Source organism: Festucalex cinctus, chromosome 1 (assembly GCF_051991245.1).
Source record: "Festucalex cinctus isolate MCC-2025b chromosome 1, RoL_Fcin_1.0, whole genome shotgun sequence".
NCBI classification, from domain to species: Eukaryota; Metazoa; Chordata; class Actinopteri; order Syngnathiformes; family Syngnathidae; genus Festucalex; species Festucalex cinctus.
Window position 1 is genome coordinate 58,368,772 of NC_135411.1, and position 14,993 is coordinate 58,383,764.

General features: G+C 42.0%; 1 protein-coding gene across 7 annotated transcripts in view; it reads left to right on the forward strand.

The window, feature by feature from the left end:
- cyth1a (cytohesin 1a) overlaps positions 1–14,646 on the forward strand; it is a 62,369-nt gene extending 47,723 nt beyond the window's left edge. For 5 of the 7 annotated variants that reach the window (XM_077496949.1, XM_077496957.1, XM_077496939.1 and 2 more), the window contains 11 exons: positions 331–395; positions 2,274–2,340; positions 2,422–2,540; positions 4,205–4,285; positions 5,507–5,619; positions 6,513–6,661; positions 6,735–6,847; positions 12,880–12,958; positions 13,032–13,100; positions 13,365–13,519; positions 13,587–14,646. In XM_077496949.1, coding sequence (XP_077353075.1) covers positions 2,281–2,340; positions 2,422–2,540; positions 4,205–4,285; positions 5,507–5,619; positions 6,513–6,661; positions 6,735–6,847; positions 12,880–12,958; positions 13,032–13,100; positions 13,365–13,519; positions 13,587–13,665 — 1,017 coding nt within the window. In that variant the 5' untranslated portion in view covers positions 331–395; positions 2,274–2,280 and the 3' untranslated portion in view covers positions 13,666–14,646. Of the gene's footprint in view, positions 1–330; positions 396–2,273; positions 2,341–2,421; positions 2,541–4,204; positions 4,286–5,506; positions 5,620–6,512; positions 6,662–6,734; positions 6,848–7,390; positions 7,394–12,879; positions 12,959–13,031; positions 13,101–13,364; positions 13,520–13,586 lie in introns of all 7 variants that reach the window. The other 2 variants (XM_077496976.1, XM_077496924.1) reach the window with 2 other exon arrangements.
- Positions 14,647–14,993: the final 347 nt, after the last annotated feature.

The following is a 14,993-nucleotide window of genomic DNA, read 5'->3' on the forward strand; positions in this document are numbered from 1 at the left end:
ATCCCGTTTAAAAATATATCGATATAATTTTTATATCGATATATCGCCCAGCCCGAGTGAAAAATTCGACAACGGAGACCCTGGACTGTTGAACAGCTGAGCCTGTAAATCAAGCAAGAATGGGAAAGAATTTCACCTACAAAGCTCCAATAATTAGTGTTGTCAGTTTATTGGATGTTATTAAGAGAAAAGGTGATTGATGTATAATTGGTAAACATGACCCTGTCCCATCTGTTTTGGAGCTGGAAATGAGACTCCCCAAATCCATAAAAGGTACTTCAAAATTGATAGGAAATAATTAACGAGTGAATGCTGTTTTCTTTTCCACAGCGGCTGAAGGATGAGATAGCAGAGGTCACCAACGAAATTGAGAACCTGGGTTCCACTGAGGAGAGGTGAGATACAACCGCTTTCAGAAATCCGATTTTAAAAAAAAATTACCGATTTATCAGCTATTGCTGTTTAGACAGAACCCAGTGAAGGTGGCCTTTCACACGTCATCCTGCACGCCTTCAATTCCAGGCAATGAAAAAGGGGAATAGCCATTCCTGACTGCCCCCACTCCACCCAATGTCAAACATTACCTTTCTCCTGCCCAAATGGAGTGGTTGCCTTCTATTTGCTTGGTAAATGAAATTGTCAATTATTGATAGTCGATGGCTATCTTGTCACACCACCAATACTCCTTCCGCATTGGCTGTGCTTTTAAGCCACTTTAAATGTTTCATCGGGTGCACCCCCTCACAACCCACATGATGGGAGGCCTCATTGAATAATGCAGTGGGCCGAGGCAGACAATGCATGATCCAGAGGGAACGGGGGCACTGGGGTTGACTACTTTGGTCAGAGAAGATCCCATCAACGGCAGATAAATCATGCTGCACTTTGGCTTTCCGACCAAACCCATTAAGTGTTTGCATCTCCTTGATGCAATCACGGCGTCTTATCACGGCGACACGACATGATCATGTTTGTGTGTTGTCTGCTGCGGTTTTACTTTAAGGAGCTCAGTCAGCAACAGATGAAAGCCAAAAGAATCAAGTGTCAAGTGGAGAAGAAGGCTCGGTGAGGTGGCGACGGCAGTACCTTGAAAACCCACCTTGACGCCTGAACAGCTCCAGGCCCGAGGAAGGACTTCTTCCCTTAAGTGGGGATTAGTCACAGCAGTGAGAGTCAACATGAATAGTTGGCGGGAAATATCATTTTGTAATGCGATTTATGAGTCACGTTGGAGAAGTTGACTCATCTGTTTAATCATAGAAGTAGGTTATAGGTGATAAGTGAGGAAAATGCTTGGGTCAAACAGTACAGTTGGCCGGTGGGTAGGAATTCTACCTCACAGTTGAGAAGTTTCGGGTTTTAATTGCCGTCCTGTTCAATGTCAAATAGAAAGCATCAATACTTTCCATCCATCCATTTTCTTGACCGCTCATTCCTCACAAGGGTCGCGGAGGGTGCTGGAGCCTATCTCAGCTGGCTTTGGGTAGTAGATGGGGTACACCCTGGACTGGTTGCCAGCCAATCACAGAGCATCAATACTATTTAAAAAAAATATATATAAAAATCCTTGTAACAGCATGTAACATGACAAATATATATAAAAAATAAAAGATAATTCACTATATCTCCAGATATTCTGATTACGGTAGTAAATATTAGTGAGTGTCAATTACAACAGATGTGTTTTTCTCCTCCAAGCTGGCTGACCAATCAGAAGATGGAAAAATGCTGACGTAATTGAGGGTCAGCATTCTGGCTCTGTGAGGATGAATTTTAAATCTGATTGGTTAAAGAAACAGTTCCCATTGCTAATATACAGTAGTTTACATTACATCAGAAAGCACTTGTGCTTCTGAAGGCCTTGACAGATTAAATTGACCTGGCAACACATAGAGTCTGAAATCTGATTGAACATAAGTACTGGAAGCAGTGTGTGCAGCCAAGAGCAATGGCACAAATTGCAGAAAACTGATGGTTGGAAAGAAATGATGAAGACTCCAAGTTGTCCATAGGAATTTGGGTTGTCGAGAGTGGAGATGTCATCGTCCCACACTGAACTGATAAGAGAATCATTAGCAAAAACGGCAAACGATGCCAAGGAATTGAAACACTGGGAGCCGGTTCTCAACAAGAACCTGTTTTCGATTCCCATCCCTAATTGAGATGGTCTCCATCTGACCTACAACCCCATGCGCTATAGAAAATTAAGGATTAGATGGTTGTTTTATCTATAGGCTTCACAAATAACAGCAGTTCAATATCTGACCTTCCAGGAAAACCATGCAGAGGAACAAACAGGTGGCCATGGGCCGTAAGAAATTCAACATGGACCCCAAAAAGGTAGGCGAGTGATTAACATGATACCTCAGAGTTGTGAGTGAGGATTATTTTTTGTGTCCGTGTCCCTCACCACTCTTCCAGGGAATTCAGTTCCTTATTGAGAACGATCTGCTAAAGAACACTAGCGATGACATCGCTCAGTTCCTCTGCAAGGGAGAAGGCTTGAACAAAACAGCCATTGGAGATTACCTCGGAGAAAGGTATATACTCACACTCATGCATACTTGAACTTACACAGGTGCATAGTTTGTATATTGCTCACTCTCCCCGTGGTGTTGTTTCCCAAACATAAATTATTGGTCCAACATTAAATGTCTGCTCCTCACTCATCTCCATCTGCTTTCAATTGTCTTAGTCACTCTTAAGTGGCCGGATCAAGACACTGCCTGGATCATTTCAGGGAAATTGAACCTTAAAAACCCCAATCCTAGTGTTGCTGAATCCTTGACCAAGGAAATGACGCTGGATTCTTTTTTTTTTTTCTTTTTTTTTTTGTGTATGTGGGGATTACAGGTCAGACAGTCGCGCATTAAGGGTGGGGTCTGGGAGCGATACACCCCCCCCCCCAATCCTCTGATTTCAGCATAACAGTAATTGTTCACTGATTTTTGTAGTCCTTCACAAAAGAAAAAGAAAAAAAAAAGAAGAAAAAATTGATTGAACCGGTAACGTAGTACAACATCAACCCCACCCCTCCTTTTTTCTAAATCAGTATATGATTGCGAAGTTAAAAACAAAAACAAAACAAAAAACAAAAAAAACAGCAGTCACTAGTTAAACACTAATCGGTGATAAAATGCTTTTGTAATGCACTTTAATGCTAAATTAAAATGAATCTGATTAGTATCTTAATCGATTAAAAAATCAATACATTAAACGATTCTAAACATATTCAACAGTGCCAGCACTACATTGATGCTACTTGAGAAATATATCTTAAGATCGGTCCCTGATCCACTGGGAGTGATGAGGTGTGAGCTCACAGGGCAGATCGTTGACTCTGAAGGGTGTGCGGCTTGTGGGATGATGTCATCATCCAGATGAGATGATAAAGGAGTTAGTGAATGTTAAATGCAAAGTTTCAATTAAAAAGAAAGAGAAAAAAAAAAAAGCCTCTGTCACGCCACCTGATGGGAGCACAGTCCCTTTACGACCAACATGTCTTCTAGGGGTGTGAATTGCCTAGTACCTGACGATTCGATTCGTATCACGATTCACAGGTCACGATTCGATTCGATACCGATTAATCCCGATACGAATTTATAAGTCGATTGTTGCGATTTTTTTTCATTCAAATTTAGAAAATACTAATACTAATACAGTAAGCTTGTAGAGTGTAATATTTATATGAAAATGTATTATTTATTTATCTGAAATTTCAGTCTTATAGAGGTTGTAATCTGTTTCATGTTTGAACAGCATTAAAATAAAATATTAAGGCTTAATGTTCCGTTCATATAACATTCTTCCATGCTCAAGGTGTGAATCCTAACCCGAAGTCAGACATTTTGTTGAATATTTTTCCATTAAAAATGGAAGTTTAAAAATCGATTCACACACACACACACACACACACACAAAAAAGGCAATGATGATAAGACGTTGAATCGGTAAGACTACCGAATGAACAATTCTGAGCTCTTAAAAAAAAAAAAAAAAAAAAAAAAAATCGATTTTTTTTTTTATTGGATCGATTCGAGAATCGCGCGATGTAGTATCGCGATATATCGCCGAATCGATTTTTTTTAACACCCCTAATGTCTTCAGACCTGCTCTAAAACCCTCAACAGAGGGACTTTTGTTTGAGTTGTAATTTTATGCTTTTTAATATCTTATTAAATGTATTTCCATCTTTGCCTTGTAGAGATGAATTCAACATACAGGTCCTCCACGCTTTTGTTGAACTTCATGAATTCACAGACCTCAACCTGGTTCAGGCCCTAAGGTAAGATGATAGCAAGCTACATCACATCTGCTTCATACCCAGAAACTAGGGCGAGGAACCTATGTACATAAAATACAACTTAATTTTCAAAGGAAAAAAAAAAAAAAAGTATTTTACTTCTTGAACAAAAATACTTTATTCTAAAACAATGACTGCCTCAATGAAATATGACTTGATTGTTTAAAAATGACTTAATTGACCAACAAAAATAAGATTTTGTCTCATCATTTTCCAAGATCTTATTTTATCTTGAGATAAGACTAAAATCTAAAAATGTGTGCCTTAGCTTTAAAAATCTGAGTTTATGCTTACATTTTTTTACCTACGCATTATTTTTGTTTGAGAAGTCTTGAAGAATACAACTAATTTAAAAATATAGCATCATTTGAAAAAAAAAAAAAGACTTTATCTTTAACTCATTCACTCGCACCATTTTCACTGAGCAACGCCCTTCACTCCCAGCAGTTTCACTACATTTTGACTGATATTTCAAGGCCCACAGAATATTGTGTTCTATTGCTATAAAACATGGAACCTACCAAAAGAAAGATTAGTCTCTTCTTTCCTCAGGAAAAAAGTACATTTCTGTTTCAGTTTTGCAGCAAATACCATTAGGATGTAGCTAAATTTCATAATTATGGACAAATCTGTTTAAAACACTGGGAAAAAGACATTTTTTTAAACATGGCCCTGGTCGATCTCTGCTGCCACATCCTGGCAGTTATTGTGTAATAACTACCATTGTTTTAAGTGTTCTCTTCAGTTTAGGGCCGGCATCAAAGCCTTCTGTATGCTCTAGCATAAAAAAAAACCAAACGTACGTATAAATACATTTTTGGGCCCATGGCAATATTTAAAATAGAAATAGAAAATTGCGGTTCTTGAAAAAATAAATGTATTCTCACCAGATTAGATTTTTCCCCAAATTTTTCGAGACAATTTCGTATTCAAGTCTTAATTTAAACCCCATCCCTGCTTCACACCATGCCCACTACCCTCTAAGTCACAGGTGTCAGATCTGGTCCTCGAGGGCTTGCATGTTTTTGAGGTTTGTGTGCTCCAACACACAATGATCAGGATCTTTATCAGGCTCCTTCAGAGCTTGCTGGTGAGCTTGAATATGAATCAGCTGCCTCTAAAACATGCAGGACTATGGCCCCGAGGACCGGACTTTGACACCACTGCTCTAAGCGCTCTTCACCACAACCTGTGCCCTCACAGACAATTCCTGTGGAGCTTCCGGCTACCAGGAGAAGCCCAAAAGATCGACCGCATGATGGAGGCCTTCGCTCAACGCTACTGCCAATGCAACCCTGGCGTTTTCCAATCCACAGGTGCCAGCTAAGAACCTTTTCAATTTAGCTCCCTCATAATCATGATTGACTGTTTGATATCTGCCATTATTTCAGTAAAAGCGTGCCTAATGGCATGCCAAGCTACTTACTTTCTTTAGCAGACACGAAGTCTGCCAAGCTTGTCGGTTAGGCGTTGTCTGCCTTTTGGGAATAATGCACATGGATGATCGGCTCTATCGCGGATGGAGATGGATGTGCATAATGCATGGGGGCTGCAATGGACAGCCCTGCATGACAGATAAAGTGCTGCTTCGTCAGCCGCATGCTTTCAGTAGAACAGTGGCTGCACTAAGCTAACTTTTCAGACCGTGTAGCAGTGTTGACACAATACCAAAATTCTGATTTTTAAGAGTGTGTTTAAGCCTATCTTTCGAAGGGGTCTTTCTTTGAGGATCAGAAGGGTCTGCGAATTGCTTTTGAGTGGCCGTGCACTGCAAATCGTTTGGAAAACACGTCAAGATTCACTTACCACTTCCCGCAGCACTTACAAAATAAAGGTCTCTACACATTGCAGCTGTCAACACACCTTTTTTGGGATGAGGTGCTACAACAACAGTGCATTTAACTGTGTAAATGACATTTTCAAGTGAAAGAAAGCTACGCTCTGTAAAAGCGCACACATCTTTTTTTGTTTCTTTTTTAATGTGGATTTGAATCCCTGCATAAAAGCCGTGTGCCTGCTTGCAGTTTTGCCAGTCGGTGTGGTCATTTGCCTCTACATAATGATGTGAAAACTGTGATGTGAGACTTCTTATTTTGAGGCTTGCTTTGGCAAATAGTGGAATCATAAATAAGAAAAACATGGAACTGGAACAAGCTCTGTGATCAAGGTGGATTGCTGATAAGGTCTGACTGTGACGTGTGTATTCCAGACACCTGCTACATCCTGTCGTTTGCCATCATCATGCTGAACACCAGCCTCCACAACCCCAACGTGAAGGACAAGCCCACCGTAGAACGTTTCATCTCTATGAACCGGGGGATCAACGAGGGAGGAGACCTACCCGAAGACCTGCTCAGGGTGAGTTTGGTTTCGAGGCTCCTCCTTGCGATTGCAAGCTGCTGTGTGTTAACCGCATCTTTTTCCAATGCAGAATCTGTACGAGAGCATCAAGAATGAGCCTTTTAAAATCCCAGAGGACGACGGTAACGACCTCACGCACACCTTCTTCAACCCTGACAGAGAAGGCTGGTTGCTAAAACTGGGTGAGTGACGATCAATTGATACACTAAATCACCAAAAACATTTCTTTAGTTCAGAATACCCTCATCCGGTACAGTATGTTGTCAGATAAGTAGCAGCACGTACTGTACATCAAAGGCCTAAGTCGGTTAAAAATGAGGTCAACAACCTGTGAGTGTGCGTTTTGTGTGTACTGTACACACTTGATGCTGAAGATGCCGTGTTTTCATGAATTATGAATGTGGCCTTGAGATCAGAGCCCCATATGTGGAGGCTTTTAAATGTTTGAAGATAGATGCATACATTGACATACACACAGGAAAGGAAGTCAGTCAAGTGTGTGTATAAATGTGAACATACTGTTAGTGAGACATTGTATGCTTATTTTTTTTCACCATTAAAACGGTGACCAGGGGCCTCATGTATGAAGCGTGTGTGTACGCACAGTGTCGCACACAAACGTACAGCAATTTCTTGGCTGGCGTACGCAAGTTTTTCTTGCATTGGAGCCGTTGGCGAGTCGTACAGGCGATACTGAACAGGTGCGAGAAGTTGCATTTTCGCCAGGTGGTTGCTGTAAAAATATATTTACGGAATATATTTTGATATCATTTTACAACCACGGGGAGGGGCGGTGGATGGCTGCATCAATGCGACGAAGATGTAATAGTCGTCGTGCGGCGGACGACATACGCCTAGGCTGCATGGAGGTGGAGGGGAATGGGTGGGTTTGTGTGTGCGTAGGTTTTCCGATCACAAATTGATCAATGACAAAATGATTCCCCTTAAACAAGCACATTCAACAGACCCTCTTTCGGCGGTGGGCATGCCACGAAATATTGCCTCTGCGGGGCGCGCACGGGGTTGGGGGCGGGGAAGTGCGCGTTGTACGCATCTTCCAAGTTTAAACCTCCACGATCACAATTACATCGATGCTCCTTAAACACGCCATTCATCCGTTGTCAGCGTTGGCGGAGGGTTATATTATTGTATTCAATTTAACTTAACTATAAGTAAAGAAGACTTGATAGAGTTGGGCGGTATTAAGATTTTGACACCGTTTCACCGTCTCCTCAGTACACCGGGGTATACGGTAATATCGTCAAATTTTTCCTCTTTAGTTTTCTGGGATTACATTTCGTTGTGATTTGGGTGCTCCGTGATTGCAATGGCACTGATTTTTTTCCCCCGTTTTCTAAGCTTTACTTTACCACACAAACAACATAAAACCCCCAAATATATATATTACTGACAGTCACCATTATTATTAAAGGCTGAGCCATGTGGCCTGGGACACAGGACGCGTGAAAGCAACTCTCGGCAACACGCGGCACTAACAGTGAGGAGACAAAAAAGAAAAACTGGATATTTGTGAAAAGTACGTGATCGGAATATATGATCAAAGCCTTTTATTCCCGATCAAAAATCTGATCACGCGGAGCTCAGGTGTCGCGGCCTGCCTGAGAGACCAACTTGAGGGCACGGTGTGGTGGCAACTTCCTCATCGGTATCGGCCGATATTACTCATTGATGATCGTATCGGCAGCATAAAACCCTGATCGGAGCATCCCTAGCTCAAACTGATTAATGCATTTCTGTTTATGTAGGTGGAGAAAAACAATTTGCAATGCCAAAGTCACGAAATTAATTAAATTTAGCGCAAGGCACCACTGTATGTCTCATTCTTGATCCTTGGTTGTGTTTTTGACAAAAGCAGGCCACAGGCATGTTACTTAGACACCTGGGGCTGTTTAAAAATGTGACCAAAAATAAATTTTCTTCGTTAGGTTTTTTGTTTGCAACGTACACACGAAAGACACTTGCCGGCTGCCTTGTTGCATTCCAGATGTTCTGCAGGGCAACTGATGGTGGCTGCAAATCACAATGGTGGATTCTTCACCACTCCCCTCCTCCCTTTCCTCCTCCTTGTACTGATTCACTCTGATTGTGAAAAGTTAATTGTGTTAATCACTGTGAATCTGGACAACTGGTCGCCATCAAGTATCTTCTGCTAATGATTTTTTTAAAAAGGAAAATCAAGGTGGATAAAATGAGTGACAATGTTGGAGCGAAGTCGAGGGCGTTGTTTTGTCCAAGGCTTTTCAGTGTGCACAGCTCCACCATGTGGTGGACAAAAGTGCGTCACCATAAAGCAGTGCATGCAAGCCAAAATGAATGTGACTGGTGCAATAATTTGCTCTCATTTATTTAATTTGATGATTTTTTTTGTTCCCTTTTTCCTATTCGTTTGTTTGTTCCCATGATTTTGGCTGTTGTCTTTCCTACCCCAGGAGGTATGTACACCTGCTCTTCCCAAACAAACAACAGCAAAAGACACGCTCCATCTCTCTCAGCTCTCTGGTGCTTTTGGTGGTGCAGCATTATTGCTTTTTGTACTCCTCCGACATTCAGTTGGGTTTTCCCGTGTTTGTGGTTGTTTCTGTTTGTCCCTTCCATCGACGCATTTCAACTTCAGATGTTTGTCTGTTCCAGCCCGCTCACCGCGCTGGTCGTTTTTATTTTGTGTCCTCTCATTTTCTTTTTATCTCTGTGGGTGGTTGGCTGCCACCCTCGTGCGCTCCTTTCGCTTTATGACCTCCTGAGGTCTTCTGATGGTCAATCTTTTCATGTGGGTTTTGTTTTGTCCAGAAGCTGCATTATACCCTTTCCACCATCCAGTACAGCAGCCACATAAAGACTTTGCTCACAGTGAACACTGGTTGGCCCTGTGTGTATAGATAAGGGAATACTGCAGCTTTTCAGCTTTGTGGTTGTTTACTGGATCCGATGGGTGTGTGCTACTTGACTGGAGAAAGCGGTGCGGGCAGCAAAGTGTTTGAGAGGGTTTCAATATGTATTTCAATTGGATACCATTTACAGTTTTTAATGTGGAACCTCTACAGTCCAACACAATCAATTGTATTTGGAATATTTGCTCCAGAGTCCAAACTGTCTCCATCAGAAAACACTTTGTTTTCAGGCACATTTTAATATTGGTAACTGTCATACTGAAATTCTCACTTAACAATAATAATGATGAATGGGGAGGGGTAATAAATGCCCATTAAGTGTAAAATGAACCTCGTGTGAAATGTTACAGTTTAAAACAAACACAGATGTAACATTCCTTTTGATCCCAAGTGACAAGCATGGCGCGAAAAGCTAACTAAGCAGTCCGGTCCAAAAAATGAAGATCTCCCATCTATTAGACCAATAGACCCCTTAGTTTTCCTATTCTAGTTTGTTCGTCTGTGTGTGTGCCCTGTGATTGGCTGGCAACCAGTTGAGGGTCTACCCCGTGTCGCCCCACTAATAAGAAGCCTCCATTTTGCATTGGTATACAAAACTTGTGTGACTGCCCAACCCCCGGAAAAAAAAAAAGATGAAGGAAAAGCACTACTTGTCTGCCATCAAGATCTCACAAGATGGCACCAAAGCAATGCTTATATAATAGACAGGGCTTTCTCCTATCATCCAAAAATAAAGGCCTCCTGTCCAATAAGCATCTCTCCTTTACAATCCTATATAAAAAGTTTTGTTCTCATTAATGTCAGTTTTAAACTTAAGCTTCACGTGATCTATGTGCTAAGATAAGTAAAACTGTTCAGTTTCATTCTAAAAATAAAGACCCACAAATTCACTGAGTACTTGTCACACATTACAAATAAACGGCCTACAGCCATAGTACATCCAAATGAAGTGTTTACAAAAAGCTGTTCAATAAGTTTTTGACTAGAGATTCTGTCAAGAAGACTGGATCAGGAACAAAAAACATACCAAATCAAAGATGTAACCGTGTCAAACATCGGTTAACAGAACAGCACCATCATTTAAAAAAAACAAAAACAAACTTAATTTGTCTGTCATTTAAAATAATGAGGTTCCACTGACTGTACTGAACAAATGACACCCAAACCAACACAATATGGATGGACATCAAAGCTCTTAACCTCTGCTTGCCCAGCTTCCCGTCCCTCCACTCGAGCACGCACCTGCTCTCCCCTCCCTTTGCAACAATGTGCCGGGAACCGCTACCCAGCTATTCTTGCACTGGAGGAGGTCGTCTCTTCTTGTTGGAGTGCGAGGAACCAAAAAATACTGACCTTGGGTGATCCAATTCGAGGGTCCCCAAGCCACACTCAGCTCTGTGTTTGTCTATGCTAGCCTGCTTGTTTGTAGCCAAGATGACGGCCAGGGTGCTACGTGTTTCTGTTGATCAGTGGTGGGCAAAAGATGGGGTTCAACAGCCATATTTGTTTGTTTGGTAATTTGAAGATGACATTTTGAAAAGTCTCCCCCCCCCCCCCCACCATTTACTAATAGCACTTGTATCTTTTATAACTTTTAAGTTTTTATTTAATGTTGTAATGAAACAAAAGTCACTGCTGACTCTTATCTATTTAATACACCATTTGAATGTCCAGAGTTTTCAATTTTTAACACAGGACAGTGTGACCCACAACATAAAGGAGGCTAAAGCAAACACAAGTAAATGCAACCAATTAAAATCAAATTCAATTGCTCAGATTAAAGAACAAAATGGGTAATGTGTGGCCAGCCAGCCATATTTTGCCCACTCCTGGCTTAGATGATTTTTAAGATGTTTGACCTATCATGATGCTTTGAGATATGATGGAACGTCATATACAGCCTGAATGCCTGCATATGATAATTACAGGGTGTGTCTTAATATGTGGAACCGACAATCGTAACCTTCTCTTTCCTGTCACAGTGGATATATGTCAACTAACATGGTGGTGGGATCACGTAGTCTAGACTTGACTTGTAGTTCTCACAGCCCCCAACAGGAAATTTGAGGCTTGAGAGTAGCAGAATGTTGCTGCAGGCTCCTGACCCTCATTTGTATCCTCCTCGTGGCCATACGGGAGGTTGCCGTCTGCCTACGCGGGTCAGGTTTCCCTGCACAGGAAACAAGCCTCATGTGGGGTGGACGGGCTTTGGGCTAAGGTCAGAGCGGAGGTCAGGTCAGTGAGTCCCAAGTTAATGAAAAGTCCCATTGGGTGAGGCTTTGATAATTTATTAACTTATTTCAAAACATGATAATTAAAAGGTTCAGATGTCTTGTTTTTACTGGCATTCAGTGCAAGGCAAACAGTTGTCACCCCTATTCTCCTTGCAGGAACCAAAATGTCCTAATCTGGTTATGCTTGTTTTTCACTCCAGTTTCACTTGATCTTGATATTAGTTGTAGTATTCTTGTCACATTATATATTGCTCTTAAAATAAAGACACCCCCCCCAGATGTTCCAGTAAATGTTTGTTTCAATCACTCTAGTTATGTTTGATATCAGTTGTAATATAACTGGTCGGGTTTTTGTTTAATTAATATCATTCTAAAAATAAAGTCTTCCTCCGATACATCCTGGAGTTTTTCAAACAGGAAAGAAATTCATTTCCGCTCGTTTGTTTCAACCTCCAATTTTTCTTCATTTATCTATTGAACAGTAATGCTAACATAATGTAATAGCATTCTAAAAAATATTCCTCAGCTCATCTTCCTTTTACAATCTCGGAAAAAAAGTTACGTTCTGGGCATCTTTGCTCCATAAATAGACACCTCCATTCCTTTTTCAAATTAGCAAAAAAAATTCAAGTCCAGCCTCACTTGATCACTTATAATATACACCCAACTTTAATATTATCAAAGCAAAGGCCTCCCCTCTGATAGATGCCCCTTCCCCATCTGCATTTGAGTAAACAAATGTGCGGAAATCCTGTATTTGTATGCAAGTGGAGTCTCGTCCCCACACTTGAGTCTCATGAGGTGTTTATTGGGCCAACATAAAGTTTTCAATGACCTCATAAAAGCAGGGCTTCATCTGGAAGCTGCGTTATTGTCTACCTGTGGTGGTGGTGGTGAGTGGATGGTGGGACCTGGCGCAGTGCTTTGTGCGTCGGGGAGTCGTCGGTCGGGAGCTTCCATCCGTCTGTCTGCTCACGTCTGTCCGCCTGCGTGTTGCTCAAGTCGGTGCTTTGTCTGCTTTCTCTCCACCTCTCTCCCACTGAGCTTCTCTGATTGCTTGGATTTGCTCTGCAGGAGGCCGAGTAAAGACTTGGAAGAGGAGATGGTTCATCTTAACCGACAACTGCCTCTATTACTTTGAGTACACGACGGTGAGGACCACTTTACGTCAGTACTGCCCTGATGCCGTGCTGTTTTATTGACCTGGTGCCTTTGTGCGCGCAGGACAAGGAACCGCGAGGGATCATCCCACTGGAGAACCTCAGCATCAGGGAGGTGGAGGACAAGAAGCCTGTATGATCAGCGCCCTCTTCTGACTCATTTTCTCACTGCACAGAAACATTTTTACACTGTATCGATTAGCACCTACTGATTAGGTCCACTTCCTCAAACGTTTTTAGTTGCCTCTATACACACAAAATTCCTCTGAAAGTTCTTTGTTCTGATGTTTAAGTTACAGTTCCTCAAACGTCCTAGTTCTGATGTGAAGTCCATGCTGTAAAAGTTCCAAGTAAATTTCTATTAAGTGTATGACGCCGGTCTTCCTGTCCGCCGCAGAACTGCTTTGAGCTATTCATCCCCGACAACAAGGATCAGGTGATCAAAGCGTGCAAGACGGAGGCCGACGGTCGCGTGGTGGAGGGCAACCACACCTTCTACCGCATCTCCGCCCCCACAGCCGAGGAGAAGGACGAATGGATGAACAGCATCAAGTATGTGACAATGAGTTTGTCGCGCTGTACTCGATCACTAATCCTTTCAATTTGATTATGTCTGCAGGGCCGCCATCAGCAGGGACCCCTTTTATGAGATGCTGGCTGCCAGGAAGAAGAAGGTGTCGTCCATGAAGAGGCACTGAGGAGCTGCTCCATGCCTCTCACCGTGTTGCACTTAAATTTATAGATGGGGAGGTCTCTTAGCTTTTTGGACTCAGCTGGCCAGGAAACCAAGAAGCACGCTGGACGTCCCAGCAGCCCACTAGCAAAACACTCTGTAATGCAGCCCCCCATCAACACCCAGCACATTGAACTCAGCAGGTCTGACCATGTGGGAACAGCATACTCCTCATAAGGAAAGGAAAAGGACTTTTCTAAAAGGTTTTAATGTGTTTGGATATGTCCTTTTACAGCTTTACTCCTTTTTGTTTTGGCAATTGTATACAAAATGTTGAGAAATGCCAACAGTTGTGTGACTTACGCAAAAACAAAAACACCATGCAGGCAAATAGTTTCCCCCTTTTTTGGTGTTGTAAAGACAAATGCTGCTGGTTAGCGATAGCAAACTGGTCCTGTATCCTAATGATAATAATAACTAGATATAGCACAGTGCTACAGGTTGTTTGTGCACAAGTTGCATACAGAAGCTTTAAAAGGCCACCAGTAGATGAACGTTTAACTATGGCTCGTCTCGTCTCAGGTTTTCAAACCAAAACCTTTTCATGATTATGAGTGCCTGATGTCTCACTTAAGCTTCCTCTCCCTTCAGTGCACTAACATGTAGAGAATTCAAAGACAACAATCATATTGCTAGTCAGTATTGGTTTATTTATCGACCTTCTTGTACATATTTAAATGTATAGTGAGTATTTGTTATTCAAAGTTTGTTATACGACTAGTCATGCCATCTTTTTCTTTCTTTCTTTTTTTTTTAAATTTGATTTGAACCCTGTTTGGAAAAAATATTGATGCCATTTAATCGAGTTAAAATAAAATAAATAAATAAATAAATACAAAGGAAAAAAAAGGATCTGTCTCGAAAGAATATGACTGTGTGTTATTCTGAACAGCAGGGGGCATTATGGGACTAATAAGTGCAGACTGATTAAAATCCCATCCATCCATTTTCTTGACCGCTTATTCCTCACAAGGGTTGGGGGGGGGGGGGGGGTGCTGGCGCCTATCTCAGCTGGCTCTGGGCAGTAGGCAGGAGACACCCTGGACTGGTTGCCAGCCAATCGCAGGGCACACAGAGACAAACAACCATCCACACTCACAAGCACACCAGGGACAATTCGGAGCGCCCAATTAACCTGCCATGCATGTCTTTGGAATGTGGGAGAAGACTGGGGTACCTGGAGAAGACCCACGCAGGCACGGGGAGAACATGCAAACTCCACCCAGGAAGGCCGGAGCCTGGACTCGAACCGGAGTCCTCAGAACTGGGAAGCGGACGTGCTAACCACTCAGG